At 54.2% G+C, this 26,430-nt stretch overlaps 1 protein-coding gene across 8 annotated transcripts in view; it reads right to left on the reverse strand.

The window, feature by feature from the left end:
• Positions 1-26,430, reverse strand: part of Tspan9 (tetraspanin 9) — a 196,100-nt gene that overhangs the window by 40,216 nt on the left and 129,454 nt on the right. For 5 of the 8 annotated variants that reach the window (XM_078015397.1, XM_078015398.1, XM_078015399.1 and 2 more), the window contains one exon: positions 23,630-23,776. The exons of the other annotated variants lie outside the window; for them this stretch is intronic. In XM_078015397.1, the coding sequence (XP_077871523.1) occupies positions 23,630-23,776 (147 nt within the window). The remainder of the gene's footprint in view (positions 1-23,629; positions 23,777-26,430) is intronic. 8 annotated transcript variants of the gene reach the window in all.

Here is a 26,430-nt window from a genome sequence, read left to right on the forward strand (position 1 = left end):
CTTGCCCCATCTGTGTACCTCATGCCATTGGGGCGGGGGACGCAGCTAAAACACGGCCTGGGGGCTGTATCTGGTGGAGTGTAAAGACCTAGCCTCCTACGGGGGGGGGGGGGGGGGGCAGCACAGAGTTAGCAGACACAGCCTCCACCCCACGCACCTCCCAAGATGTCCACAGGCTTGGAGAGAGGGTGAGGAGGGTGAGGGGGGCTCCGGAGGGTCCAGAGGAAAAGGGAGGCTCAGTTCACGTATCCATGGGACCAGGGTCCATGCAGCTCACAGTGTCTTGGGGAGGAGGCAAGAGTCTGGGTCAAGAAGACTGAGTCCCAAATGGCTGTGAGTAAACTGTTGGTATCAAAAAGAGCATCGCATGAGCAGCTGTCACCTTGGAGGAAACTACTCAGTACTAAGCACCTCCAATGGTGCCTGCTCCTAAGGCTTACACCCAGGGAACAGTCCACAGCAGGCAGGCTGCAGGACACAGCCTTACCCCAGGGCCAGGCCCCAAGAGCTTATGCGTGAAGACAAGGCCAGGCTGCGAAGCTCTGGTTCCTGGGAGTGCAGAACTGGTGCATGTCCGGGTAGAGGAGCCCCAGCATGGCTGGCAGCACAATCCTACAAGTCTTCTCAGAGGCAGCGGACTCAGCTCAGTCAACTGCATGTCGTGGGCAAGCAGGCCAGGCTCTCCAGCTGCCTGACAGCCAGAATCCAAGGAGACAGGAAATCAATAGGGTCCTCACTTGCCTCCTTGGCCAGACCTGGGCAGGGCCAGCTGGTGGAGAGGGAGCCGGGGGAGCGGGGGCAGAGGCAGGGGCCTAATGCCTGGTGCTGTTCCGGCTGGCTGGACCCTCACTGAGGCTTCTTTGGTTGAGATCTGGGCCCACACTAAGCTGCTTGGCCAACAACCCTCTCTCACAGCTCAGGGTCAGCCTTGAGTGAATGCAGGGCAGCACAGGCAGCGCCACCACCAACTCCTGAGAAAACCTGAGCAAGCCACTTAGCCTCTGAGAGCCTCTTTACACGCAAAACAAAGGACAGCAGCAGTCCCTGCCCCAGGGCTGGTGGTGGGAATTCAATGGAGTAGCTCCAAGCTCTGCCAATGCAGGTTAGGATGGGTGAAATCATGGGTTCCACCTGGAGATGTACAACTCAACCACTGCATTGTAACTTGGGCACAAACTCAGGCACAAGAAAGGAGGTGGGAACACTCTGGAAAAGGATGCATCCCTATTTGTTAGAGCCAGAGTCTCAGCACGTTGCCAGGCTGGTCCCCAATTCCTGGGCTCAAGTAGTCTCCTATCTCGGCTGCCCCAGTAGCTGGGACTACAGACATGTGCCACCACACTCAGCATGGGTGATTTTTTCTACATTGGATTTTAAGGACCATCAGTGATATCTTCCCTGCCCCTAACCCTAAACACACCACTCACCCACACCCCAACTTTCTCAGGGAATTCAGAGGCTGCGCTAGGTAGGAGGCCTGGGGACTAGCTGTTTGGATCCCCGCTGCAGAGTCTCAAATGGTAAAAAATGTGTGCAGGGCGTGGGCTGCAGCCACCACAGATACGTGAAGCCAGCAGTCTATGTGCCCAAAACCCCATGAGACAAGGACCAGGCATTGAAGGGGCATTGGAGACCATAGATACAGAGTCATGGACACTAAGCCCAGAGAGGAGAGGGCATAGCTCACCCCAAACACCAGGGCACACTCAGGGCAGGGCTGGCACTCCCCAATACAGCAAACTGCCCCTCCGCCCAGGATGCGAATTACACCTGATGGCAGCTGGAGCCCCTCATGCCTCCATTACAACCCCCACACAGGGGCCTGTGCTGTGAATTGGGGAACAGAGAAGGGTGGGGGCCTGGCTGGGCTGTCCCCATGTCTGGGCTGCTGGTGAGCCTCGCTAGTTGGTGGCTGAGAATCTGTGGTCCCTGCTAGAGGTGAGGGCAGGAGGGAAGCAGAGTGCTGAGGGGAAGACTGGCAGGCATCCCAGAGCTCCCGGCACCCGGCAGAAGCCATGCCAAGACTCAGCCATGCCCACTCCAATCGAGAGGGGCAGGTGGCAGATGCCCTTCCACACTGCAGGCAGGGCCCTCTGTGCCATCTCCAGCCCCACCCCAGCTCATGGCTTCGCATGAGCGGCTTCCCAATGGCTCAGACCAGCTACCTGTGCAAGAGTCTCCCTGCCTCCTGAGAACTGTTCTGCGGGGGGAAGTTTTAGAATCACACCACTCCTGCGGGACTGAGGAAGGCTTCAGAGGCCCCTGAAGCTGGCCTTGGGACCACCCAAGGTGGCAGGGAGGAGGCAAGAGGGCTAGACAGCTCCCAGGATTAGCTGACCCTGCCCATAAGGGGCAGGAGGAGCTCTAGAATTGAGGCAAAGTGGGTAACTTCTCTCCTCCTCCAGGGTCAATGGCCCCCCACCTGCTGGAGCCCTGACTCCTAAGCAGCTCCCTGGCAAGGTCAGTGAGGAGGGGGCAGGGGAGATGACTTTGCCCTCCATGGATCATCAGCCAGGACACAGCCCAACTAGCCACATTCCTTTCTATACTGAGCAGAGTGACACACACCACAGCCCCAGGCTGGCAGTGTCCTGCCCACCTCCCCAGCCCCCCTGGGCAAGGCTAGACCTCCACCCAAGGTCAGGGCCTATCCCAGGCCGAAAGCCCACACCCACCACACTGGTCACAACTGGAGTGAAGGCATCCAGGAATTCCAGGGCTCCTGAGGGCCACCTCCCATCCCAGCTGACAGAGAAAACACCAGGGCAGAAGGAAAGTGCCTGTCTGAGCACTGCAGGCCACTGTCAAAATGCAGGGCCACCAAGGAAGGGCCACCTAGTCTGACCATCTTCCAGTCCTTCTATGTATTCGCAGTCATACAAAATTCAGGAACATACCATATTCTAGATTTCCTCCTTAAAAATGGCACCATGGGGTGGTAGCTACGTGACTCTATCTCAGTTCCCCCTTATCTTTAGGGGACACATTCCAAGACTCCCAGTGGATGCCTAAAACCTTAGATAGCACCTGTGGGTACTGTTTTTCTCTAGGGTGAAGTTTATTTCATAAATCAGGCGGGATAAGAGATGAACAACAATGATATTAAAACTACTCTAACAATATGCTAGTAAAAGCCACGTGAACCCTCTCTCTCAAAGCATCTTCATTCCTTGCTATACTACAGTAACACTTTTGGACGCGGCTGGCACACAGGTAACACACCTGGAGAACAAAGGGAGAGACAGGGGGAGCACCATACACCAGGAAGTCAACCTCACGTACAATAGACGAGGTGGTGAACACTGTGCCCAAGTCATTTAATACGTTCCCAGACACATGTCATGCTTTATTTAACTGCTGTCCTAATGCAGTACGATTAAATGGCTCTTAACTCTCCTTTATTCTAAACTGCTCTTTAATGAGCACCCTGACACAGGGCGTACTTGATAGCATTTCTGACTCTTCCCTTAGAATGAAGACTTGAAGGTACAATTCTTACCAGAGCAGGTACAGTTCTTAGGAGCATGTAGAAGGGTCCGGCTGCCCTCAGGAAAGCTGCTTTACAAAGGTACTGACACCTTAACACTGCCCCCAGCACTGCATTACAATTACCAGCTTTCAGAAATCCCCCGTGCACTCTCGAGCATGTAACTTGTGGTAGAGCATGCACTTAGTAGACACGAGGCCCTGGATCCACCCCCAGGTTCACAACAGACCTAAAAATAATCATCTCTGTGCATTTGAAAAGCAGGGAAACAGCATACTATTTATGTCATACTTTGGGATTCTTTGATTACTAGTGATGTTCTCTGCATTCTTCCTCATGTTTGTTGATCAGTAATATGTCTTCTTACACAAACCTAATTACAGCAGCATCCAGCAAACCACAATTCTCAAACGTCCAAGCCATTTTAGTGCTATTATTATGATACACAAAATACATCACAGGAATTAATATCGTGCTTGTATTTTACAGCACAGTAGATAGGCTGGTATGACACAAGGAACACCAGATTTGAAGTCACACAGCCCTGAGTTAAACATCTACTCCCTCATGTACCAACTGTGTGACCTAGGGAAAGTGACTTAACCTCTCTTATCCTGGATGTCACCAGCTGTGGATCTGTAAAATGGATACTGACAATAGTAACTACCTTCCAGGGTCCCCCCCATGAAATCAGAGTGGGTGGTACCAGTAGGCCCTTGGCCATGAGTGCTCAGCTGCAGTGCCCAATGAGAGGCGACGATGGCCCCCTGAGTGGCCCCACGTATAAAGCTCCTACCCTGAGAGACAGGACAGAAGAGGCAGACGCAGGACTGGCCTGTGTTGTTACAATGCTAACTCACAGCGGGGCATGAGGAGAGTCTTCCCACTGGGTCCACTTTACAAAGAGGGCCCATCCTGTGGGGGCAGAGGATGGGACCCATGGCCTGGCTTTTCCTCCCCCAGGGGACCAGAAAAAGACTCAGCACCCCCATGAGCTTCCCAAGGCAGCAGGAGGCTGGGCGGGTCATCTCCACGGAGAGGCTCCCAGCCCTGGGTAGAGGCTTCAGTCCTAGAGGAAGACAGCGGCAGGAAGGAGAGAGGCTGCGGGGAACCCGGTGTCCCACCAGGGAGAGGCTGGCGTGCCGGAGGAGGCTGGCTACGGCCACAGGAGAGGAGAGCCGTGGAAGTCAACCAGGAGGCCAGCCGCCGTGCGCTGGCCCCCCTTCTCAGAGGCTGACACAGGGGGCACATCTTGCTCCACACTTGAGAACAAAGGTTAGGGCCAGGAAGCCTGGAGCCTCGGCTCCCACTCCTGCCCCACCCCCAGGAATAGCAAAGGGGAAAGGTGAGAGTCCCTTGGATGCCAACGTACCCATTACACAGGAAACAAGCCTTTCCATGTCCAGGGAGTGCCCTCCCCCAGTCAGAACCCAGGCTACCCCCAAAGCCACAAAGGGGCCAGGAGGAAGAAGCATCAGTCACACTGCCTGTCATCCCACCACCAAGAGTGGGAGATCAACACTGAAGCCAGGGCTTCAGACCTGGGTTCAAATCCTGGTTTCCTCATTACCCAGCTGGAGGAGCTCAGGCAAGTTACCTAACCTCTCTGAGCCTTTGTTCCACACACCTACAACACGGGAATGAGGACAGGATTCTCCCCACTGAATTGGTGAGGGTGAGTGAGGTGAGGCAGGGGTGATGCCTGGAATGTTCAACCCCCTCCCCAGCCAGCAGGAAGGAAGCACACGCTCACTAAGAGCCATCGCTGGTGTGGCCCTAGGGGACTGGGCTGTGACTCCTCGTGTCACTTCCAAGGGACTCGAGTCCTCCAGGACTGCTCCCCCGCTGGCCCCACATTCTGGTCCAAGCCTGCCGTGGGGCCTTCTGACTCCAAATGTGCCCCTTCAGAGTTCTAAAAGGAGCATGCGCAAGGCCTTGGGTGCAGTCCCCAGAACCACAGAGAAAGATCCCTGAAAGAAGCTCAGGGTGAAAGAAAATCCTCCAGAAGGGAGAGGGGGTGAGAGGAGATGACCCCGAGGAGCCGTCGAATGCCGGGCACCAGTGACAGTCACACAAGGCCTATGGTACAGTCTCTACTTAGGTGCGTGTTTTAAAATCTCAACAATAAAACGTTAGAAGGGGAAAAGGCGTGAGAAGGACAGCACCCACCTGCCTGGCCCCACCTGCCAACCCCCTCCTGGTACCTAGGGTCCTGGGGAGGCCACTCTGCCCACTCTCGAGTCGGCTCTTTTGCCTTGGATTCCATTTCACGACCTTCAAACCCCCGGTGGCTCTCCTCAGAGCTCAGCTCCTGCCTTATCTCCCCATCTGCCCCCTTCCCATCTGACCCGGCAGATGCTCCAGTGACCGGGTCTCCTAGGTTTCCGTTCCAGCCATGCTGTCTGCACTGACCTATGGGTAACCCTCCCAGTTCTGACCAAAGCAAGCTCAGGGCAGCCAGCGAGGAGGTCTTCAGAAGCCACCGTGGCTGCTACTTCTAAAAGCCAAAGAAGAGCCCCCTCTCCAGACCTGGGTGCCAGTTCCCAGCGCGGCAGCACAGCAGAGCGCAAAACCAGGTGACGGCCTGGCACGTGCTCCCCACCCACGGGGGCCGGGCAGAGGAAGACTGAGGCAGCAGTGACCTCATGACTAAGGATCACGACGAGACCCCAGAGCAGGAGGTGCTGCTTCCCAGGAGTTCCTGGAGTGAGGGGGCAGCATTTGCAGGCAGGCCCTGACTTGTCTAACAGTCACCTGCCCAGGTCCCCAGAAGGATGGAAACGCAGAGCCCTGGCCCCTCTCTTCCTACCCCAGCACCCAGGGCTGGGGCTCTCCCCTCTTTCCCATAGGGAAGGGGATGAGCTTGCTCTGCTCCCAAGCAGCAGAAGCTAGGACCAGGAGACGAATGGGAGCTCTCGGGTCTGAGTCCCGCCAGGCCAGGGGCCTACGGGAAAATCTCCTACTTCTTTCTGACGCTGAGAAGACAGTCACCTGACCCTCCTTCAAGAAGAGTCATGCCTTCGACGAAACCAGCAAGAAAACAAAACAAGAAACACCTTGGGGATGGAGGCTTGGTGGGCCTCGTGGTCCAGCCCCACAATCCACCAACATTTTCTGGGCACAGCAGCAGGCCCACTGGCCACTAGCAGCTGAGTGCACATGGCACATCTGCTCTGCTGTCAAATGCCTCAGCTAACTTCTCCCAAAGGGCCCTCAAAGTAGGGTGGTGTCCTCTTCAGCCCACTTTTTCACGTGAGAAAATGAGGGCATGTGACTTAACCCCCAGAGCAGAGAATAAAGGATGGTTGGTGGGGGACGGAGACCCAGGAGTCCCAGCTCCCAGGTAGGGCTCTACACGTGAGACAGGAGGAGCAGCCCTGGGGGCTCAGTTTTCCTAGCCAGCAAAGGGGAAGCCAGCCCTGATAACTCAATGACATTCACAAAGGGCACCCTGGGAACAGACCAAAGCCACAAACCACAATTCAGAACAAAGCAAGCTGGCCCGGCAGCTGCAGGATACTCCACCCCACGTGTCCTGGGGTGGGGCAGGACAAAACCATGAGAGTGCCCAGGGAGGAATGTGTCATGCCACACTGATGGTTGAGCTCAGCAGAGGCCAGGACAGGATGCAGACAGAGGACCAGGGGGCCAAGCTCAGCTCAGTCGGCTGCTTCCGACCACGACCCTCAGGCAGCTCACTCGGCTTCCCCAAACCTCAATTTTCTTACCTGTAAACAGGGAGAATGCATCTCCTCTGCAGGAGAGATAAAAGTGCTTTGTAAACTGTGAGCAGCATGAAAAACCAAGGGAATATTCTAGTCTTCCTCTTGAAGATAGGAGAGAGAAGAAGTGGGGAGAGAGAGGGAAGATGAGAGGAGGCTGGGGAGGATCCGCGATGAGGCGGAGATGAGACGCTGAGACCCAACCTGCTGGCTTCGGAGCCGAGCCTTTTCATCATCGCAGAAAACCCAACCTGCACAAATGTATGCCGAGTTCATAAACATGATTAAAATGGTCGTTTGCAAAATTCATACCAGAGGAACGAGCTGCAGATGGCGGCTGTGACGCCCTTCCGCTGCGGGCAACAGCTGGCTGTGTGGACACAGGGACAGCTGGAGGGAGGCGTGCTAGAGCTCATTTTTGGCCTGGGAAGGTGGGGGGATGCAGACCCTGCCATCTTTTCACGTGGGAAGGGGAGACTTCCCAAAGTCAAACCCCTGAGCCATAAATCTGCCCTTTGCCCCAGAGACGTCAACACGGTTTTCACCCAGCCCAACCAGGAGGGCAGCCATGCTCAGAGGGGGAACAGTGGGCTCAGTCCAATTCTGAGACTGTCCTTGGGGAGCAAGGAGGGAAGGGACCCAGCAGGGCCATGTCCGAGTTCTCTCTCAGCCAGAGGGACCTCCTGTTCTGAGGCCAACAGGTAACCCTGGCCTCAGGAGAAAGAAGACGCAGGTACCAGAACCTTCTCTCACCCTCACAGAGTGCTCTGGAGGCCACCTATCAGGCGAGTGGGCATCGCCTGGCTGATCTTGAGCCGTCAGGAGGCAGAGGCCAGGACTACCTGTGTCACTGACTTTCTCCTAGAGCAGCCAACTCAGGACACATTTTAAGTGTGACAAAAGGGACAATGTTGATCCCGAAGCTCTGGGCCTGAATTCAAGCTGACCCCTCTCTTTCGTTATATTTCGCTGCCCCAACCCCTTCTCTCCCCTGGCCACATCCCACCCAAGCTTCAGCTGAGCCCCACCTTCTCCAGGAAGCCCTCACCAATGACCCGTCCACAGCTGGGGCCTCCCTACTACTCAGACGGTACCACCCACTGCCTCCCTACTACTCAGACGGTACCACCCACTGCTACCCAGCCACTCCACAGATCTGTCCAGGTCTGTCTGACCATCAGGTTCTCCCTGGGGCAGGGCCACAGCTGTGTGACACTTCTCAAAGGTTCCCAAAGAAGAGGAACCCAGAGAGCCCCGGATGATAACACCCAGGGTGGGAGCGGAGCTTGCAGAGCTCCTCACAAACATGCAGAATGAGCCGTGCCCCTTCTCCTGCGGGCCTGGAGAAGTGTCATCAGCCTGCCACCAAAATACACCAACGCCTGGGTGTGGAGATACTGCCAGCCAATGCTGGGGAGCACAGAATGGGCTGACTAGTCTCTTCTCTACTCCCACCCCCATTTTTTCTGGGCCCAGCAAGCTCCAACTAATCTCTTAGTAAATACCAAAGGGCTATGAAATTCAGACCCAGCCAACATATGCCAGCCGTTCTGCACTGATTATCTTATTTACTAGGGGACAAACACAGCTACCTGGACAAGCACAGGCCCCAGAGACAGGCACTGGTGTGCAGCCTGGGGCAAGTTACCTAACCTCTCTGAGCTTCAGCTGCTTCTTGTGCAAAATGGCAGGTCTACCGCTTCTCTCTCCAGTTTGCTTCTGAAATAATGTGTACAAAGTGTTGACCAAGTGTCTGGCACTCTCAGAAAGAACTAGATAAATGATAATTAGCATTATATGCTTATACCAATCCCTTAGGTAATACTGTCTTCTCTCTGCCAATGAGGGTGAAGCTCAGAGATGTAGACAGCTGGCTCAGAGTCATAGAGCCGCTGCCTGGGGGCAGGATGGGGGATTCAAGGCTGGGTCCGCTGACTTCGGGCATACGGTTCTTCACACCACAGAGGACACAAAAGGGGCAGAGAGGGCAGCTAAGCATGTCCTCAGCTCTGGGGAGACTGGCAGTCTCAAGTCACAGGGACAGAGTGGCTGTGGGACTATGGGTCAGGTATCTCCTTCCCCGATTCAGCAGCCCCACCCCCACCCCGACGAATCCTGGAGCATGAGTCTGCATTTGAGAGGAGTGGATGGTATCCCCCAGATTAAGTCCTACTGCCAAAGTCCCCCAAAGCTAGTCAGATTGGTGCCTGTCTTCACCAAGCAGGCAAACTAGACAGGCACATCGGCCTCCAAAATTTCTATGCCCTAGAAAAACCATGGTCTTCAAAATACTGACTGTAGGGCCAGCAATCGTCAGGAAGCGGGGAGACGAGATGCCGGGGCATTTTCCAAACTTAGTAGGTAGAGAAAAGCATACACATGTGCCCATCACACTCAGTCTTGTGACTGAGACCCTGGTGACATGAGGCCTCAAGGGAACCAGGGACTTTCACAAGCATGACCTCCTTTGATCTGTAGGACTGCCCTGAGAAGGGTGGCCTTTTGTCCCATTTTACACATGAGGAAGCTGAGATGACATCAGCCAGTCTTTTCAGCGTCACACCACTAGCAAAGAAATTGCTAGGACGTAAAGCCCTGGTCTCGTGCTCCAGGCCAGCACTCTTTCCACTACAAGGCGTCTGGCCTCTCATTTGTTCACTGACCCTTCACTCCACACACCCCCTCATTCACTCATTTCTATTTGTTTCTTAAACTGCTACAGCTCATGGCCTCCATCACTACCTCTCCTGCTACCTGAGAAAACCTGGGAAGCAATCATGATATTTTTCTTTTCTCCCAGAACTGCCAGAATTCAGCCCTCTGCAGGCCCCCTGAGCAGCCTCAGCGACTCACCCTGGAGGGAGCCCGGAGAGCAGCACAGACTGTTCCACACTCGGCTCACTCTGCAGGCCCCTCCACAGGACAATGCAGCTAAAAGCCTTTTTTTTTTTTTTTTTTTTCTTAAGATATCTGAGCCTCCCAGAAATCTGGCTCTCAGCATGTTATTTTAGGAGAGGCAAAGAATGGGAAAGATGATAAAGTAGCCCTCACCCAGCTCCAAGGAAGGTGCACTTAGTCAATTAATGATGGTATTTACTGAGCACCCACTCCGGTGCCCGGGCTGTAGGGCAGGGGTAGGTAGGAGGAAATCACAAAAGAGGAGGAAACAAAGGTTCCTTGAAGGGCAATGGTCTGGTTGAGGGCAGGAGGCATGCACATGTAAAAAAGCAGCTCAGGCAGGAAGCACCCCAGCTCATCTGCAATACAGATGTTAAGTACACCTGAGAAATACAGGAAGACAAGGGGCCTTCTAAAAACGGAGACAAACAAAATTTCATTCAGACCATGGAATTTAAGTTAGATGTCAAAAGATGACCAGATTTAAATCTGTGATGGTATAGAAGGAAATTACCCCTGTACTCCCAGCGGCTTGGGAGGCTGAAGCAGGAGGATCACAAGTTCAAAGCCCACCTCAGCAACTTAGCAAGGCCCTAAGCAATTTAGAGACCCTGTCTCTAAATAAAATATTTAAAAGGGCTGGGAGTGTAGCTCAGTGGTTAAGTGCCCCTGGGTTCAGTCCCTGGTACCTAAAAAAAATATAAAAGAAGGAAATGGGAATTACCTGTACTACCTTCTCAACACCACAGCTAATAGCAAAAGCTTGGCTTGATCCCTCCTCCCCAGATCTTAGCTAAATATTTCATCTTTGTCTTAGGCCCTGGGCCAAGGTTCCAGGATGGGAAAGAGAGCAATAAATTATATCTGTGAGAACATCCCAGCCCTTGACACGTGGGCTCACGCACACTCCATTTGTCCCCACTGTTGTGAAGTGACAACGCTAGGGCCTCAGAGCTGAGGGTGCTGGAAGGAACCTGGCTCTTGCTCCTCAGCTTTGGAACCATCCCCAGCAGAGACCTGGCCAGGATAGCACAGCCTCTCTAGCCCACCACCTCAGAGAAAGGCACTCCCCCGTCAGCCCAACCAGAACAGCTCTTGTCTTTGAGATCTGATGTATTTCTTAAAAGATGAAACTCTCTCTGCCCCACGACCAGCAATTTTGCTCCTAGGTATATGCCCTAGAGAAAATTCTAATTGTGCACAGAGAAAATGGACATGGTCAAGAACCTGATCATGAGAGCTGGGTAGGGTGGGCCATCCTTCCTCACCTGAGAAAGTCAGCCACGGAGAAGTAAAAGGACACTTGTTTCTGGGTGGCTCTGGGGGCCAGATCTAGGGCCAAGAGGAAAGAACTTCCTACAGCTCTGATGTCCCCAGATGGAGTGGGCAGCCTTAGGAGGCAGAGAGTGTCCACCTGCCCGTGACCACGTGGAAAAGCTGAAGCTAGGCATCCTCCATCATCGGGGCGAGGGCCAGGGCCATGAGAGACCATGTGACCACTCCAAAAACCAAGGGACTGGACACATCAGTGTCACCTGGGGATCCCATTGAACAAACAGATCCCAACTCCACTCCTGACAGAAGACCCCCCCCCCTCTGAGGGTGGGAACCTCAAGTGTCGGGCTTTGCAAGCTCCCCAGGTGATTCTGGTCTATAGTGAGGCTCAAGGCCACCAGATCTGGTGTTCTGTAAGTTTTCTCCTAGTTCACAAGCCAATGGAGGGGAGTTGGGGGAGAGAAGAGACGCTTCAGGGCAGGGAACTTGCTTCCCCCGTTCCCAGTTACCTTGATGATACCACTCAAATCCTCCTTGCTCTGCTCTCACCCCATTTCCTTTCTTATCTCTTGGTGAAAACAAACAAACAAGGCTGCAGTTATTGGAAGGATTTTCAGAAATAAGTTAATCTCATGGTAAAAAAAAAAAGAAAAACAAGGGCTGGGGCTATAGCTCAGAGGTAGAGCCCTTGCCTAGCATGTGTGAAGCACTGGGTTCCATCCTCAGCACCACATAAAACAATAAATAAATAAAATAAAGGCATTGTGTCCATCTACAACTTAAAAAAAAATTTTTTTTTTAAAAAAAAGAAAAATCTGATCACGGAAGCCAGAGATCAGGAGAGAAAATATTTTCAAAGAAAATCACTCATTTCCCAAGACTGACATCACAGGTCCAAGGAACAGTCCCTGGTGTGTGAGGGCATCCTGATAGCTAGAAAGTCTGGCCTTGGCCGACAGTCCCTGGCCTCCGTCCCACTTCACCAGAAAGAGATACTGTGGTCAAGGATCATGTTTGCTGTCCTCGGCCCCATACGAATCCTATCAAAAAATCCAGAAATGCAGCTCGTGACCAGGCAGAACTGGCTTCTGGTGGAGCTGTGACTGAGGCCCTGAGACTTCCAGTCCCTCCCATGGCACCCCCTGATTAGGCTGCTGTGTGCATAAACGAGGGGCTCCTGGGGAGAGGGGAGAGGCCGCCCTGGCCTGAGACAGCCCCAGGCACAGGGCACATGGTGCAGTCACAGAGTGGCCAACGCCACTGGCTGGGTACCACATGACAGCGGGTGAGGAGGCAGTGGTGGGAGGAGTCCTGGAGGCCATGGGGCCCCCAAAGTGAAAGGCCCTGCCCAGCGCCAACAAGAAACCCGAGCCGGGAGATCATCTGAAGACGCCGCCTGCCTGCGCCCTGGAGCGAACCCCTTCCAGGCTCCAAAGTGAACACCTGCCACACTGGCCCAGGGACAGCCAGTTCCACGTGAATTTCCACCCCACCCCACCCCCTCCCTCCAGCCTCTGTCCATTGAGGTCTTCAGGGTGGGCTGGCATGGGGGACAGGTAGGTCAGCTGGGATGCGTGGATTTGGCTACTGCTCCCTCCCAGCCCTCACCCAAGGCATACCCTGCCTAGTGAAGTGGAGCTGAGGCCAGAGACTATCTGGGCCAAGGACAGAGCCAGGCCCTGCCCAGAAGAGCCTGTCCACATGGGCTCCCCATCTCAGTGCAGGTTTGGTGTCTGCAGGGGTGCCAGCAGGACCCGAGTCTCTTGCCTGGAGAAATTCTAAGGGCCGAATGCATTTTTGGGAATCTAAGGCCCCCAGAGCAGTAGCAATGTCTGGCCCGAGGTCACAGAGCCAGGGAACCTGGGCCTGCCCCACTTCCCTTCATTCTCCTCTCCTGCTCACATTTCTGCACCTGCTGTTCTGTGGCCTTCTGCGAGGATAAGAGGCTCCACAGGAGAAAGAGAGAAAGAACGCACGGCATTCCCTGAAGAGAAATTAAAATTATTTTTAAAAAACCACAATCCTTACACACCCAGGCGTGCACTCTTGACTAAGCACTGCTCCCAATTACAGGCATCTTTCACTTGCCAGGCAGGAGGTTTATGTAGGTCATGCTGGGCTCTTGACAGCACAACCCCCCATGCCCCAATCTCTCAACCTCCAGACAGAGAGGACCCACAGAGCTTCAATGTAGTGGGGCCTCCAGAGGGGATCAGGAAAGCCCCATGGACGCCTGAAGGGGCTCCCAGGTGACCAAAGAGCTGGCAAGTCTTCCAAGAGTTTTCTTGGGGAAACTGAGGTTCAACAGCAGACACAGAACATAGAGAGAACCAGAATGTAGTGGAGACGGAAGGAGAGGGTCAGGGCAGTTAGTGGGGACAGGCCGGGGTGGACTCATGCCCACTAGTTCCCAGGGCAGCCTGGGGGAAACCTGAGGCATGAGGCAGAGTCACTATGGGCTTAGGAACCCCCTCCATCCCGAGTCTCTAAGACCATATCCCAAAGGGTCGAAGGGCATTCAGTAGGCACCTATTCTTGCAGAGACAAGTGACATGTTCTCTTAGAATATTAGTTTCAGGGCACAAATTGGAAGGTTCTGGTGGGTGCTACCCTACCATCGAAAAAGCCACCTGTTGGCAGTAGGGAAAAGAAAAGAGGAGAGGGAAAAGCCTTGAGATAGTTCACAGACCAAAGCTCCCGAGGGAGGGAAGCTTAGCTGCAGAACTATAGCTCAGAACCACAGCTATCCAACCACTCTCCCAGATGAGCACCAGGAAGGCTTGGAAACTAAACCCGCCTCCTGGACTCCAAAAATGTCCACCCTCTTAGACAATCTGTGATGCCTGTGACCTATGCTGAGTCTCTCAAGCATCTCCCACCAAAGTCCAAGCAGGCTCTGAGCCAGTCTCAGGGAGGGACAAGTGGTGAGGATGTTTTCATGGCCCAAGCAGTCCACAGATTCTCAGCCCCACAGAGATAAATACCAGCCAGATGACAGGAGGAGAGGAAAAGATGGGGGAATAAACAAAGAAAAAATCCACATACTGCTCCATATTGTCCTTGTCTCCTGCCCAGGGAACAAGCCCTGGATCCTCCTCACGTACCCAGCCCAAGGGAGCCGCAGCTGCCTCTGACAGCCTGCTCCGCTGCAGGGGGTGGGGTGGCTTGAGGATGTCAAGTTGATGCAGCAGATGAAGACCCTTCCTGAGAGGCCAAAGGGACAGGCCAGGTAGCCTCTCAGGAAGGGGCTTCGTCTGCATACAGCCCCAACTGTACCTGGCAGGAGCAAGGCCTGCCCCCCAGTCCGCTCTGAGTCCAGCTAAAGGCAGGAGGGACCCAGCACAGAGCTCCACCTCCACAAACCAGCCCAGGCCCTGGGCCCAGGGCTTTCAGTCTAGCCAGTGCCCTCGACTGCATAGCTAGGTCCTGGTGAAAGTCACTTGCCAGAGAGCCCCAGAAGGTTAGGCCAGAGGTAAGGGAAGCAGTCTGACCACTGGAGGAAATGGATTGGACCGGCTGGGGAAAGCTAACGAGGTGCTGAAACATGAGCAAAACCAGCTGCAACTCCTTCTCCAGTCTCCAGCTTGGGTCAGAACCTGTGGAGCAAGGGCTGCAGGCTGGGCCATTCACAGGCCAACGCACACTCCAGGGCCAACCAGGAAGGAAGGCTGGTGAGACCCCTGATCCCACAGGCCTTGGGTGTGAGATATGACCAACTCCTGCCTCCTGCACCCACAGAACCTGGGGATGCCCTGTGTAGTGGGCTGAATGGTGACTCCAAGGACAGGTCCACTGACCCCTGGAGCCGTGGGTGGTCCCTTATATGGAAAAGAATGTTTGCAGGTATAAGTTAAAGAACTCAAGGTAAGAAGATCATGCTGGATGGCTTGGGTGACCCCTAAATGCCATTATGAATGTCCTCAAAGGAGAAAGGAGAGGGAGACAGATGCACAGAGATAAAGTCATGGGACCAAAGAGGCAGAGACTAGGTGACAAGCCCACAAATCAAGAAATGCCATCAGCTACCAGAAGCAAGAAAGGGTCCTCTCCTAGAGCCTCTGAGGGAAGTATGGCCCTGCAGATGCCTCAACTTCAGATTTCTAGCTCCCCAACCATGAGAGAATCCATTTCTGTTGTTTTTAGCCACGAAATTGTGGTGAAGTGTTAAGCAATCCTGGGAAACCAACACACCCTTGAGTGAGCGATGGCCAATTTCCTCCAAGAAAACTGATGCTTGGGCACCAGTTCATGCCCCAACTGAAAGGGAGCAGACGGGTGCCATTCAGGTGTCCCAAAGGTGCTAGGCCCCAGCTGCAAATGAACACCTAAGTCCCTTGCCTTACATAGGTCTGGCACAAGTAAGACACAGACCAGCTGCAGCAAGACGCCAGGGGACAGGTGGTGTAAAACTACACAGCCCAGCACGCAAGCCAGCCCGCCACATGAAACTCATTTGTGTGAACACCTGTCCATGTCCTTATTTCCTACTCCTAGATACCTGGGCTCCAGGGTCCTGCTGATGGCACTAACTTGCTGCTCTCTAGACACTTGGCACGTGTCACCCTCACCTGGGGGTCTCCCCACAGCACAGCTCTGCCTCTTAGCACCTGCTGTAGGTGTCTCGGGGATGTCAAGGGGACACAGACTATGGGAACCATACACAAGATGGGCTGCCCCAGAGCTCTCAGAAGCCAGCCCCCATAGAGAGGCTGAGGCGGTTCTCCAAAGCCTGCCCCCAGCAGCGTAAATCAGCCCAGGCTGTGCACATTCCTGGGGGACACATTCAGCCCAGGACACATGCGTGGCAGATGACTTCTAAAGCTGCTCTGTGGCTCTGAGTGTCCCTGTGTTGGTTGAAACTGCTGTTGGCTTCAGCTCCTGCATTTAATTTTTCACCACTAAACAATCCCTCGGATTTGCCCACTGTGCTGTTTACTGCCAGCGTCCAGGGGCTCAGATACTACACGCTACAGGGTTGGGTGAGAGGCCTGGGGGACAAGGATTCAACTGTGGCCTCTGCTGATTCTTTTAGCTGAGAATTCCCAATCCTGGGAATTCAGCCTGGTCACAGACTCTCTGATAAGCACAGAAGGGGGAGACACTCCCTTCTGCTTCCCTGGACTTCAAAAAACCACTCAGCCCCTACCTTCCCACTATTGTGAAGGGGAGGGGGCTGTTTTCCTACCTCTTTTCAGCTCCGGAACAAGCATGAGTCAGGCAACATGTAGGGATGCATTGCTCATCTTCCCATGAGGAGGCAACCACGGGCCAACATCCCACAGGGACCAGTCTTGGTTGGCAGCTGCCTGAAAACTGCCCCCAGTCCAGTGCCTGCAAGCATGACTCCTGTTCTGCTCAAAAGCAGTCAAACTTGACCTTGAGTATGCCAACCTTCCCCCGCAGGGGCACTGGTCCCTGGAGTCTCCACTTCTAAAAAGATGTGGCAAGTGCTGCTGAGCCCAGGACTAGCTGCTCCTGTGGGTGCATGTCTGACAGCGAGTCCTCTTGAGCGCCGTTGCCGGGTTCCCTAAGCAGGCCTGGAGGTGGCAAGAGCCCAGAGACACCAGAAGAAAAAGCCAGCCCTAGCCTGAAGTCACTCACCTCGCTCACCCGGGGTCAGATAAAGCATGGCCAGAGTCCCCAACTCTAGGCAGGGTGTCTCTCCTGGGTACTCTTACAGCTTCTCATGTTTACCTCTGACATGGCTTTGCCACATCAGGTCAGGATGACTGATTCCTCATCTGCCTCTTCCCACTGGAACGGAAGCTCCCCAACCACAGAGGCTGAGCGCCCTCTGAGTGTCTTTGTACCCCAGAGAGCAGCAGCACTGACTTTAGTGAGAGAGAGAGAGGGAAGCTCTCACCGCCCCCGGGGTGAGCACCACTTCCCGTGACCGCCTGGCAGCCCTGACCACGGCTCTGCTCCCCACAGCAGCCCACCCCACAAGATGGACTTGCTTTCACCAGACAGGAAGCGTACCACTGAAGCGAAGCTGACAGAACTGGGGAATCTGTCAGGGGGCCTGCGCTGACGTCAAACCGGACTCGACAGCTGTCATTTCCCCAGCCCATCACACGGCCATCCTGGCACAATCCTGTGTCTGGCTGTGAGCAGACGCTCAGCCTCGTCTGTGATCCCCCGGCTGCTCGGAGACATCGCTGGGAGCCTGCTCCCCCTGGGCACAGCCTCCTCGGACAAGAGGCCAGGGACAGCTCCTCCCCAGCCAGGCTGCTAGGACTACAGCCCTCGGTAGGGGGCTGGCCTGACTTCCAAGCCTCTGCCACCAACCTGTTGTGATTTCTTGGGCAAGTCCCTTTCCTTCCCTGGGTCCCAGCTTCCTCGGTGTGAGTGGGAGGGACAGACTAACTGTGCTCCACACATTCCCCTGAGGACCACTCATCTCTGAGCTCCGACTGTGCTTCACCAGCTTAGGAAGGTGCACTGTCCTCGGCCAGGGTCTGCTGCCTAGTAGAAAGCCTTGCTGTCCCATCCATAAGTCACAAGGAGTCCCAAGGGGAACCAGAAGTCACAACAGGACTGTGCCACCTGGTGCCTCCCATATGAAGAGACAGAGGGGCCAGCTTCCTGCATCACAGCTAACAAGTAGGCGGGTCGAGTCTGAAGAAGTTGTGGATTCTTGTTAGAAAAATGGAGGAACGTCCACATCCTGCTTATCAATTGGGGCAAAATTCTTTTCTAAAGCATTGATTATGACAGGTCCCACCTAAAGTAGCACAGATCCATCTGGACATAGAGAAACAGACGAGGTAGCAGTTTTTGACCCTGGCTACACATAGGAATTCCCCAGGGAGTTCTTCGATGCCCAGAACACACCCCACACCAATTAAACCAGAATATCTGAAGACGGAAGCCAGCATCCATATTTTGTTTTAAATCTACCACGTGACTTCAATGTGCAGAGAAGACTGAAAGCCATCCAGATGCCTGGCTGCCCATCAGCCCCTAGGCTAATCACTCTCTAACAAGCTACAGCTCCTGCTGCCGCCCCAACCTCGCGGAATCGGCACTCAGCCTTGAAACATGCCCAGTCCCATTTTCTCATCAGGGCTTGACCCAGTGCCCGGAGTAGTGTTCCTCTCCCCATTTTACAGGTGAGGAGATGATGACTGATGGTAGGAACAGCTGCGGAGACAGGTCTGTACCTGGGGAGCTGGTCTCAGATTCATTTTCTTACTCTAAGGCAAGGCAGACACACAGACAAGCCAGAGCATGGGCACACTGACCACTATGGCACTGCAGGCGGCTCTGAGGCCTGTTCCCCTGGCCCAGGGCATGGTCTCGGCAAACTGCAGGGGAAACAGTCCATAGAAACCAGGTTTGGAGCAGGCCAAGAAACAGACGAGGGCCCTGCCCCACAATTCCATAGGACTTCAACACGACGGCTCCCAGCCTACTCCTGACAAGTTCATTTGTGACAATCTCCATCCAGGGCTGGCCATGCTGGAGAAGGCCTTGGCAGTGAGCTACATTCAAATCAGCCGGGTAAAGGGCACGGAATTTCACTGTAATTGGTCATGTTTGTTCCAAGGATGACGACTATAGCACATTTCTCATGTTAATGTCGTCCAACTACCCGTGTACTGCAATTACTCCGCATCGATTTTAAAGCCGACTTAGCACAATAGCGACTTCTAATTTGTAAGCAAAACCTCGGTGACATAAATCAAACTGTTAGAGGCAACGCCACTGCCGCATGCTAATGGAGAGTTAATAGACAGGGGAGGGCAGCTAGGGCACTGGGCTTCCTGCAGGTTGTCACCTGCCCCATGGACTGGCACTCCCCTGCCCACATTCCACTCCTCAGCCTGGATCTGATGGGCACTTTCTGGTAGTGACTTCCCAGATCTGATGGCCCCAGCTGTGACTGACAGCCCCCTCCAATGCAGACCAAATCCCACAGTGAGGCAGTGAGGACAGAGGTCAGCTGGTCCTGCCTCCCAGCATGCAGCCTGGGGGATGATTTAAAGAAAGAGCTATAAATCGTAGGAGAAGGAGGATCAGAGAGGCCGGCACTGGTGAACCTCAGTCTCTGGTCCTGACTGCCAATTCATATTTATTGAGGACCCACTGGAAAAAGGGCCCTGCATTAGCTATGCCCTTGGCAGGAACATGGGCCTAGGAAGCCAGGACACAAAATGAGCTATCCATCACCCGAGTCCACCCATGATCTAATCAGTATCACCTCTGGGCACAGCGGGCTCAGGAAAGGCAGCCAGGTTTAGGGAATAGATGGGAGGCTGAGGGCCAAGACCCCTGTGTGTCCATCCAGATGCAGCTCCACGGAGGCTAGGGTTGGCCTATTAGCCTGGCAAAGGAAAACCTTGGGCCTGGGGACTTGTGCTGACAAATGCCCAGGAGTACTTGTTACACCCCTGCCTTCTGGTCCAACCTGAGCAGGGTTTTCAAGCTGCCAGCTGCTGCTGCTCCTGACTCTAGAAGTACAATTCCACACCCCAAACCATACCCAGCCTCACCAGGACAGGCAGGAAATGGAGATCTCCACTCACATGCCTCCTCATAGGACACTGAGATAGCCCCTCCCTTCCACACCCTGGCAGGGCCAAGCTCAATGCTGCCCCTGGAGCATGGTAAAGCTCAATAAATGTTGAAAGAATTTTGAGGAAAGATAGTACAGAACTCTACACAGTTCTAAGCAGAGCACCCAAGGCAGCCTCTCATTGTCTTTCCAGTACACATTCACTCAGTCTTCCTTAAACAGCATGTTTTATGACACCAAAAAAGGGTTTGATTAGGTAATAGGATATCTTTTAATACTGCCCTTTAACACACACACACACACACACACACACACACACACACACACACACAAACTGGCTTAATATGTCAAGGTACACTAGCCATGACAATTCCATCTTTATCCTTCCCAGCATAAATAGGTATCTGAATGAATGAATGAATGAATGAATGAGTAGAATGAGTAAAGGACAGGGTGTGAACCTAGGTAGCAGCCCCAACAGAACTGTCCTACCAACCACCTACGATCAAAAGAACTGTGAGTCTCTCAGCTGTGTCCTCATAGTGGCAACCAGGCCCACAAACCTGTGGCTTCTCTCCCCTCCTCCACCCCCAAGAGCCAATAGACTTGCAAAAGTCAGCCGGATGCCGAGTCTCCAGGGCTTTCCTGTCACAGGACTGTAAGAGGCAACTTGAAATCTCTCTCCACATCTTTGGAAAAGATCAACGGCTGAAGGATGGCTCCAGAGTCATGACCATCTCACAGGAAAAAGGCCAATGTGTTCCTCATCCAAGACCTGTGATGGGCAGGAACCTGTCCTTCCAAGGGCAGAACCCAGAAATGGCAGCCATTCTTAGCCCTGCCTTCCCACCTGGGAGCCCCTCTGCTGGGCAGCTCTCCTCAACAGGAAAGGAAGTGGGTCTCATATGACACTGAGATAGCCCCCTTCCCACCAGCAGAATCAGCCCCACCGGCCAGGGGAGCAGGGCTAAGTCTCCAGGCTTGGGTCCTCCTGGCAGTTTCAGGAAAACACATTAATAACCAATTCCTCTGCAGACTTCTCCCATGCCTCCACCTCCCAGAAAATGTCTCAGGTTCAGCCCGACACATGTCACCTCTGCCTGCTCCAAAGAAGCCCCTCAGCCAACATCTGCTGAGCTCTGTGCCTCAAACAGTCCTGCTGGAGAGACTGGAAGTGAGCGTCAGCCTCTGGGGTCCCATCCGGGAACTTGCAGCTTCCAGCCAGGTGCTTGCCAGCCCCAGACCTACTGCAGGACATTGGGGATGAGGCCGAGCATCTTGCTGACCCCAAGAATGCTTTACTCTTTGGTGCTTTGCCAGCCTGGGACAGAAAAAGACAAAAGTGGTGGTTAGGAGAATAGAAAGCAAACGCAAGACCGCACAGGTAGCATGCTTAGACCAGGGTGAGCACAGGTGAGCTCTCAGCATCAGCAGCTGCCATAGGTAACTATTATTAAGGTCTCTTTCAAGGAACTTCAAGATTCATTCCTTTTACCATCCATTCCCCCTTCCCTTCATTCCTCCTGGCTTATCCGAATCCCCATGCCACAGACAAATCCGTGTAGTCTTCAAATGGATCTCGAGTAACCCAGCTGTCTGTCTGGTTGAGTCTTTTGCTCCTGACATGAGAGGCACTGACATCCCCCCACCATCCTCACAGATGGCCCATCTTGGCCAGGTGGTCAACAGCACTGGGCAGTGGGGACGGGCACTGTGGCTGAGTAGACACAGCTCCCTCACCAGGTGCTACTCAATGGAGACAAACTCATCATCATGACAAATGAAGGCAGCAGCTAGCCTTCCTCCAGTGCCATGCTGGGACATGCCCTGCATGTCCACAGCAACCCCGCAGGTGGGATGCATGTCACAGTCATTGTTCATAGGAGGAAACAAACTGAGCAGAGAGGTTAAGCACACCTGCTCCATCACACAGCCAAGAGTGGCACACGCCAAGGCTGTCGGGTGCCAAGTGCACACTACGCTATCCAGCCTCCCCAGTCTGTGACAGGAGGGAAGAGCCACCTGCAAAATCCTTGTCCCTGGCACGTCACTCTCCATTAGGACTTTTGTATCACAACATCACAGACACCACAGAAATCAGACATTCAACAAGGGTGGCCGTCTGGCTGGCTGAATGGTCCTGACAGCCAACAGGTCCACTGGGGCTCCCCATTCTTCCTGAGCCCTCTTTTGGGGGTTCCAGCTGTAGTGTGGGGGATGGACTGCCAGAGGCTGAAGGAAGAAAAGAAATATCAGGTTGTTTTTTTTTAATGACCCAGATTCTACCCAGATGCATTTGTTATTGGCAGCGCAGAGGCAGTGGAGCTAGGAACACGGCAGCTGGTGATGTCTTAATCACTGTGGACAGGGAGGGAGAGGGGGCCTGAGGTGCCCGAGCAGGCAGGCGCACCACCCAGTACCACCACCTGAGGCGCCCGGGCTGGCCGCCGGGCCCCTGGCAGTGTCTCTCCCTGCCCTTTCTGCTTTTTCCTCCCCTTGTCCTCCTGCCCACTCCCAGGTCCTGCTTTTATCTTTCACTCCATCGCTGCCCAGGCACCAAGTGGAACGGCTAGTCGGCAGGCTGGGGAGTGTGGGCCCAAGGCAGCCCCCCACCCCACCCCTGCCAGGTCAGGGCTCTCTGGCTAATGCAAGCCCCAGGGGCCTCCTCCTGCCCCTCCTTTAGAAAACTCAGCAAGAGGTTTCAAATCTGGTTTAAACACGCAGTCCCCAGTGAGCCTCCTAAAAGCCTAGAACACCCCACCTTCGATTTCCTCCCCCACCTCCGGGCGGGCGGCTGTGATCTCCAAGCACTCAGCGGCTGTGAGCTCATTCCTCATCTGTCCTTCTCTCCCGGCCCTGAAGGAAGCTGGGGGAGGGGTGGGAGGTCCAGAATGCCTCCTGCCAGGAGAAACCAAAACAAAGCCTAGAGAAGACAGAGCCCCACCAAGGAAGCGGAGACTAGGAACAGAATGCAGGCACCCACACCCTAAGTCTCAACACACGTTCCCTTGCTGTCCTGCCAAGCGGGGCTGTGCCACCCCAGCAGGTACCATCTGCCCCTGCAAAACTCACACACCTAGTGGTGCCTGCCAACGAGCCGAAACCTCTTCAGGCAGTGCTTCAGTGATTCCTTGGGCCAACCTAGAAAGTACTTATTATTTATCATCCCATTTTGTAGATTATGAGGTCAAGGCTCCAAGAGTAGAGCACAGTGTCAGTCCATTTTTCACCCCAGTAGCAAAATACCTGAAGCCAGCTAACTGTATTTTTAAAAAGAAGTTTAATCTGCTCACAGTTCTGGAGGCTCAAGGGCAAGATGCCAGCACTGGTCCTGCTCTGCTGAGGCCCTCATGGTGGATGGCACCACAATGGTAGAAGCTCATATGGAAATAAAGACATCACGTCTCCAAACAAGAAGTGAGAGAGAGACTCAGAGGTTGGGCTTGCTCTTAGGAGGGCTCAGGGGTTCCACGAGGGCTACCTTATTTCCTTCTGAGGGTAGCTCTCCCATGACCTATAAACCTTCCACTAAGCCTTAAGTTAAGGTTCTTAAGGGCTCCACACCACCTCTGAGCACTGCCACTCTATGGAACAAGTTCCCAATATGTGACACTCAAGCTGTATCCCACCCTCACAAGCCCCTTGCTCTGCAGTACCCAGGGTCAGCAGTGAAGCCAAGAACCCAACCCTCCCTCTGGCTCCAGAGCAGGGCTTTTCCCATAATATTACCTTGCACTGCCCCACACAGCTAGAGAAGCCCCGGGAGCAGGCAGGGGTGTGTTGCCAGGTGCTGGGGTGCAGGACCACAGGGATGCAGGAGGGAGACAGCTGAAGCCAGGGGAATTCGATGCCTGGAGTTCTGGCTTTCTTCTCCTCCTGGGCCCAAATGAAAACTGTCTCTTAATTTCCTGGGAAAGTGAAGGGGAAAGAAATATGCCCGCACAGATGCAGGGTAAGGTCTGGAGTGACCCCCATCACTCCTCTCAAAGACCAGGCTATCACCCAAACTAGGGCCCCCACTGCTGCCTCAAGGACCCGGGCCTCTAGAAATCATGCTCCTTGCACATCAGAGGAGACGGGGTAGCTCATTCCAGGTGAGGCTGAGCAGGGTCTTCCCCGTGGAGCACCCACAGCGACACACAAACATCAAAGACTGGTCACCTGATGTTGGTCACCAACTGTGAGCTCTAACCCCAACCCAGGGACCCCAGGCTGCATTCACGCCTCAGACCCTGGCATCCAAGGTCAGAGGCATCAGCCCCAGGGTCCAGCAAAGGCTGCTGTCCTAAACACAGTGCAGCAGAGAACACAGAAGGGACAGAGTCATGAATAAGGAATTGAAACACCAAAAAGAAAGAGAAAACAAAGTGACTAGCTCCAGGAAGTGGAACGGCAAGGCCAAGGCCATCTGCTGAGAAGCTGCTTGCTGTTCTTCTACCCCATGCCCCTCTCCCCCAGCCCCTCCTCCACCTGCCCATTTGGGGTCCTCAGCGTCTGCCAGGGCGGTGGGCCGTGGGGTAGTGGCCTGGCCTAGCCTTTCACAAGGGCCTAGGAAGGCCCTGGAGAGGAACCCTCAGAGATCACTAAAAGAGCCACGGGGGTCTGTAACTAATGGCAGGGTCAGGGCCTTGAGAAGGGAGGTTCCTACCTCCCCAAGATGCCTGTCATTCTGTAGAGAAGGCAGCCCAGGTGTCAGGCTGGGACAGCTGATGCACCCTAGGGATCCACATGGCCGGAGGTGGAAGCCAGAACCACCTCCTGACCACCCAAAGATGAATGGTTCCCGTGGTTTGCCAGGGTGACTCTGGGTCCTGTGGGCTCCACTACAGCCAACCAGGTCTGTTCCTGTGAGACCTGGACTTCCCTCTCTGTAACTAAGTTTTTCTAAAAGCAAAAGTTAGGCCATGAACCCTCCAGGAAACTTCCCTGCAAAGAAGACGAGTCTTAAGATTCTTCAAGGGCCCCAGAGATGGTGTAAAACCCTGGTCCCTGGGAAGACTGAGCTGGAAAAGCTCTCCAGCTCCTCCCATCCAGCCCCTGGCTCCAGGCAGGTCCCCTTGCACCAGCCTGACCAATGAGTGCCCAGCATGGATTTGGGTATTTTCTGGGGGAATGAGAAAGAGATATGGCTTCACAGTGATGTGAGAGCCCCACTCGGTGTCCTGTCCCAAGAGCCTGTCTCTGCTTCTTGATGGTTAAAGCAGAAACCAGCCAGAGGATAATCCGCCTGGCTCTAGTATCCCCCCAGGGCAGATAAACAAAAGCAAGCAAATTTGTTCCAATGCCTGTCAATCAAAGCACCAGACATCCACACTGGGAGATCATCCCATTCAGACGGGGGCTGTGATGGGGGCAGGGAAGACCCTGATCACTAACTGAGGTTGCTTCCCTGCCCTGGATCATAGGAAGGAGCTGAGGCCAGGCACCACCCAGAAAGGAGCAGGGCCAAGGGATAGATAATGGGTCAGCTGTGGGGAACGTGCCATCTTGGTACCTGAGGGGTTTTCATGGTCATCTGGTAAACCCCCACACAAAAGGAAGGAGTGCCAAACAGAAGCGGTCCTGCAGAATCTGCACTGGGCCAACCCATATTCTCCCCTCTGACAGAACCCTGTGCCCGGCCTACCACAGACCCTGGGAATGTGAGAAGGGTGAGGCCCTCCCAACCATCACACTGCCTGGGTAGCCCAGGAGTGGGGTTCCCTAGCGTGTCACACCTTACAAGTGCCTCAGGAGACAAAGGCTGGAAGCACAATCACAGGCTTGGTTGGCTGCCAAGGAACAAGACTCCAAAGCTCCAAAGGACCTTTCAGACACAAGGAGGAAGAAAGGTGGTGACATGACAGACAAAGGACCTGAAGCCACGGAGAGACCGAGCTCCTGATTTACATAAACAGAGTCCTTAGTAGACGTGCAGAGAAGTTTCACGAACACCACCTCATGGCACGCTCCTGACAATTCTCCCACACTGGCCAGGCAAGTTCTAAGACTGGCGTCCCACTCTGCGGGCCAGAGGCTGAATTCCAAGGTCCTCACAGGAAGCAATGATGGTGCTGGAGGAGAGGCACAAGGCGCTCTCCCCACGCCCACCTTCCTTGAGACCAAGTCAGAAAAAGGACGGAGGCAGGCTCTGAGGGGAAAGGAGATGCCACCAGCCACAGTGGAGAAAGAGACAGGGGACGGGGCCTCGAGATGAAACACCACCACCTGTGAGCGGGGTGGCAGGGGTGGCAGGGAGGGCGGAACCGTTCCTGAATCACATCAGAAGGCCACCCTGCGGGGGAGGCAGCCTGGTTTTGAGCCATGAGTTTAGTGGAGGATTTTTGTTTTGTGTTTTCTTGGGGGAGGGGGTTATTTTCTAAAAGGGTGGCAGCTGGACTATGAGCCAAAGCCAGGGGATGAGGGAGGCAGATGTCACTTGCCCCACTTGGGCTGCCCTAGATACAAGTGGGTGGTTAAGAGGGCAAAGGCAGAGGCGGGAGGCCATGCAGTGTGAAAAGCAGCTCCGCCACTCAGGGGGCTTGGGGAAA

The sequence above is a fragment of the Ictidomys tridecemlineatus genome, chromosome 6, assembly GCF_052094955.1.
Source record: "Ictidomys tridecemlineatus isolate mIctTri1 chromosome 6, mIctTri1.hap1, whole genome shotgun sequence".
Taxonomy (NCBI): domain Eukaryota; kingdom Metazoa; phylum Chordata; class Mammalia; order Rodentia; family Sciuridae; genus Ictidomys; species Ictidomys tridecemlineatus.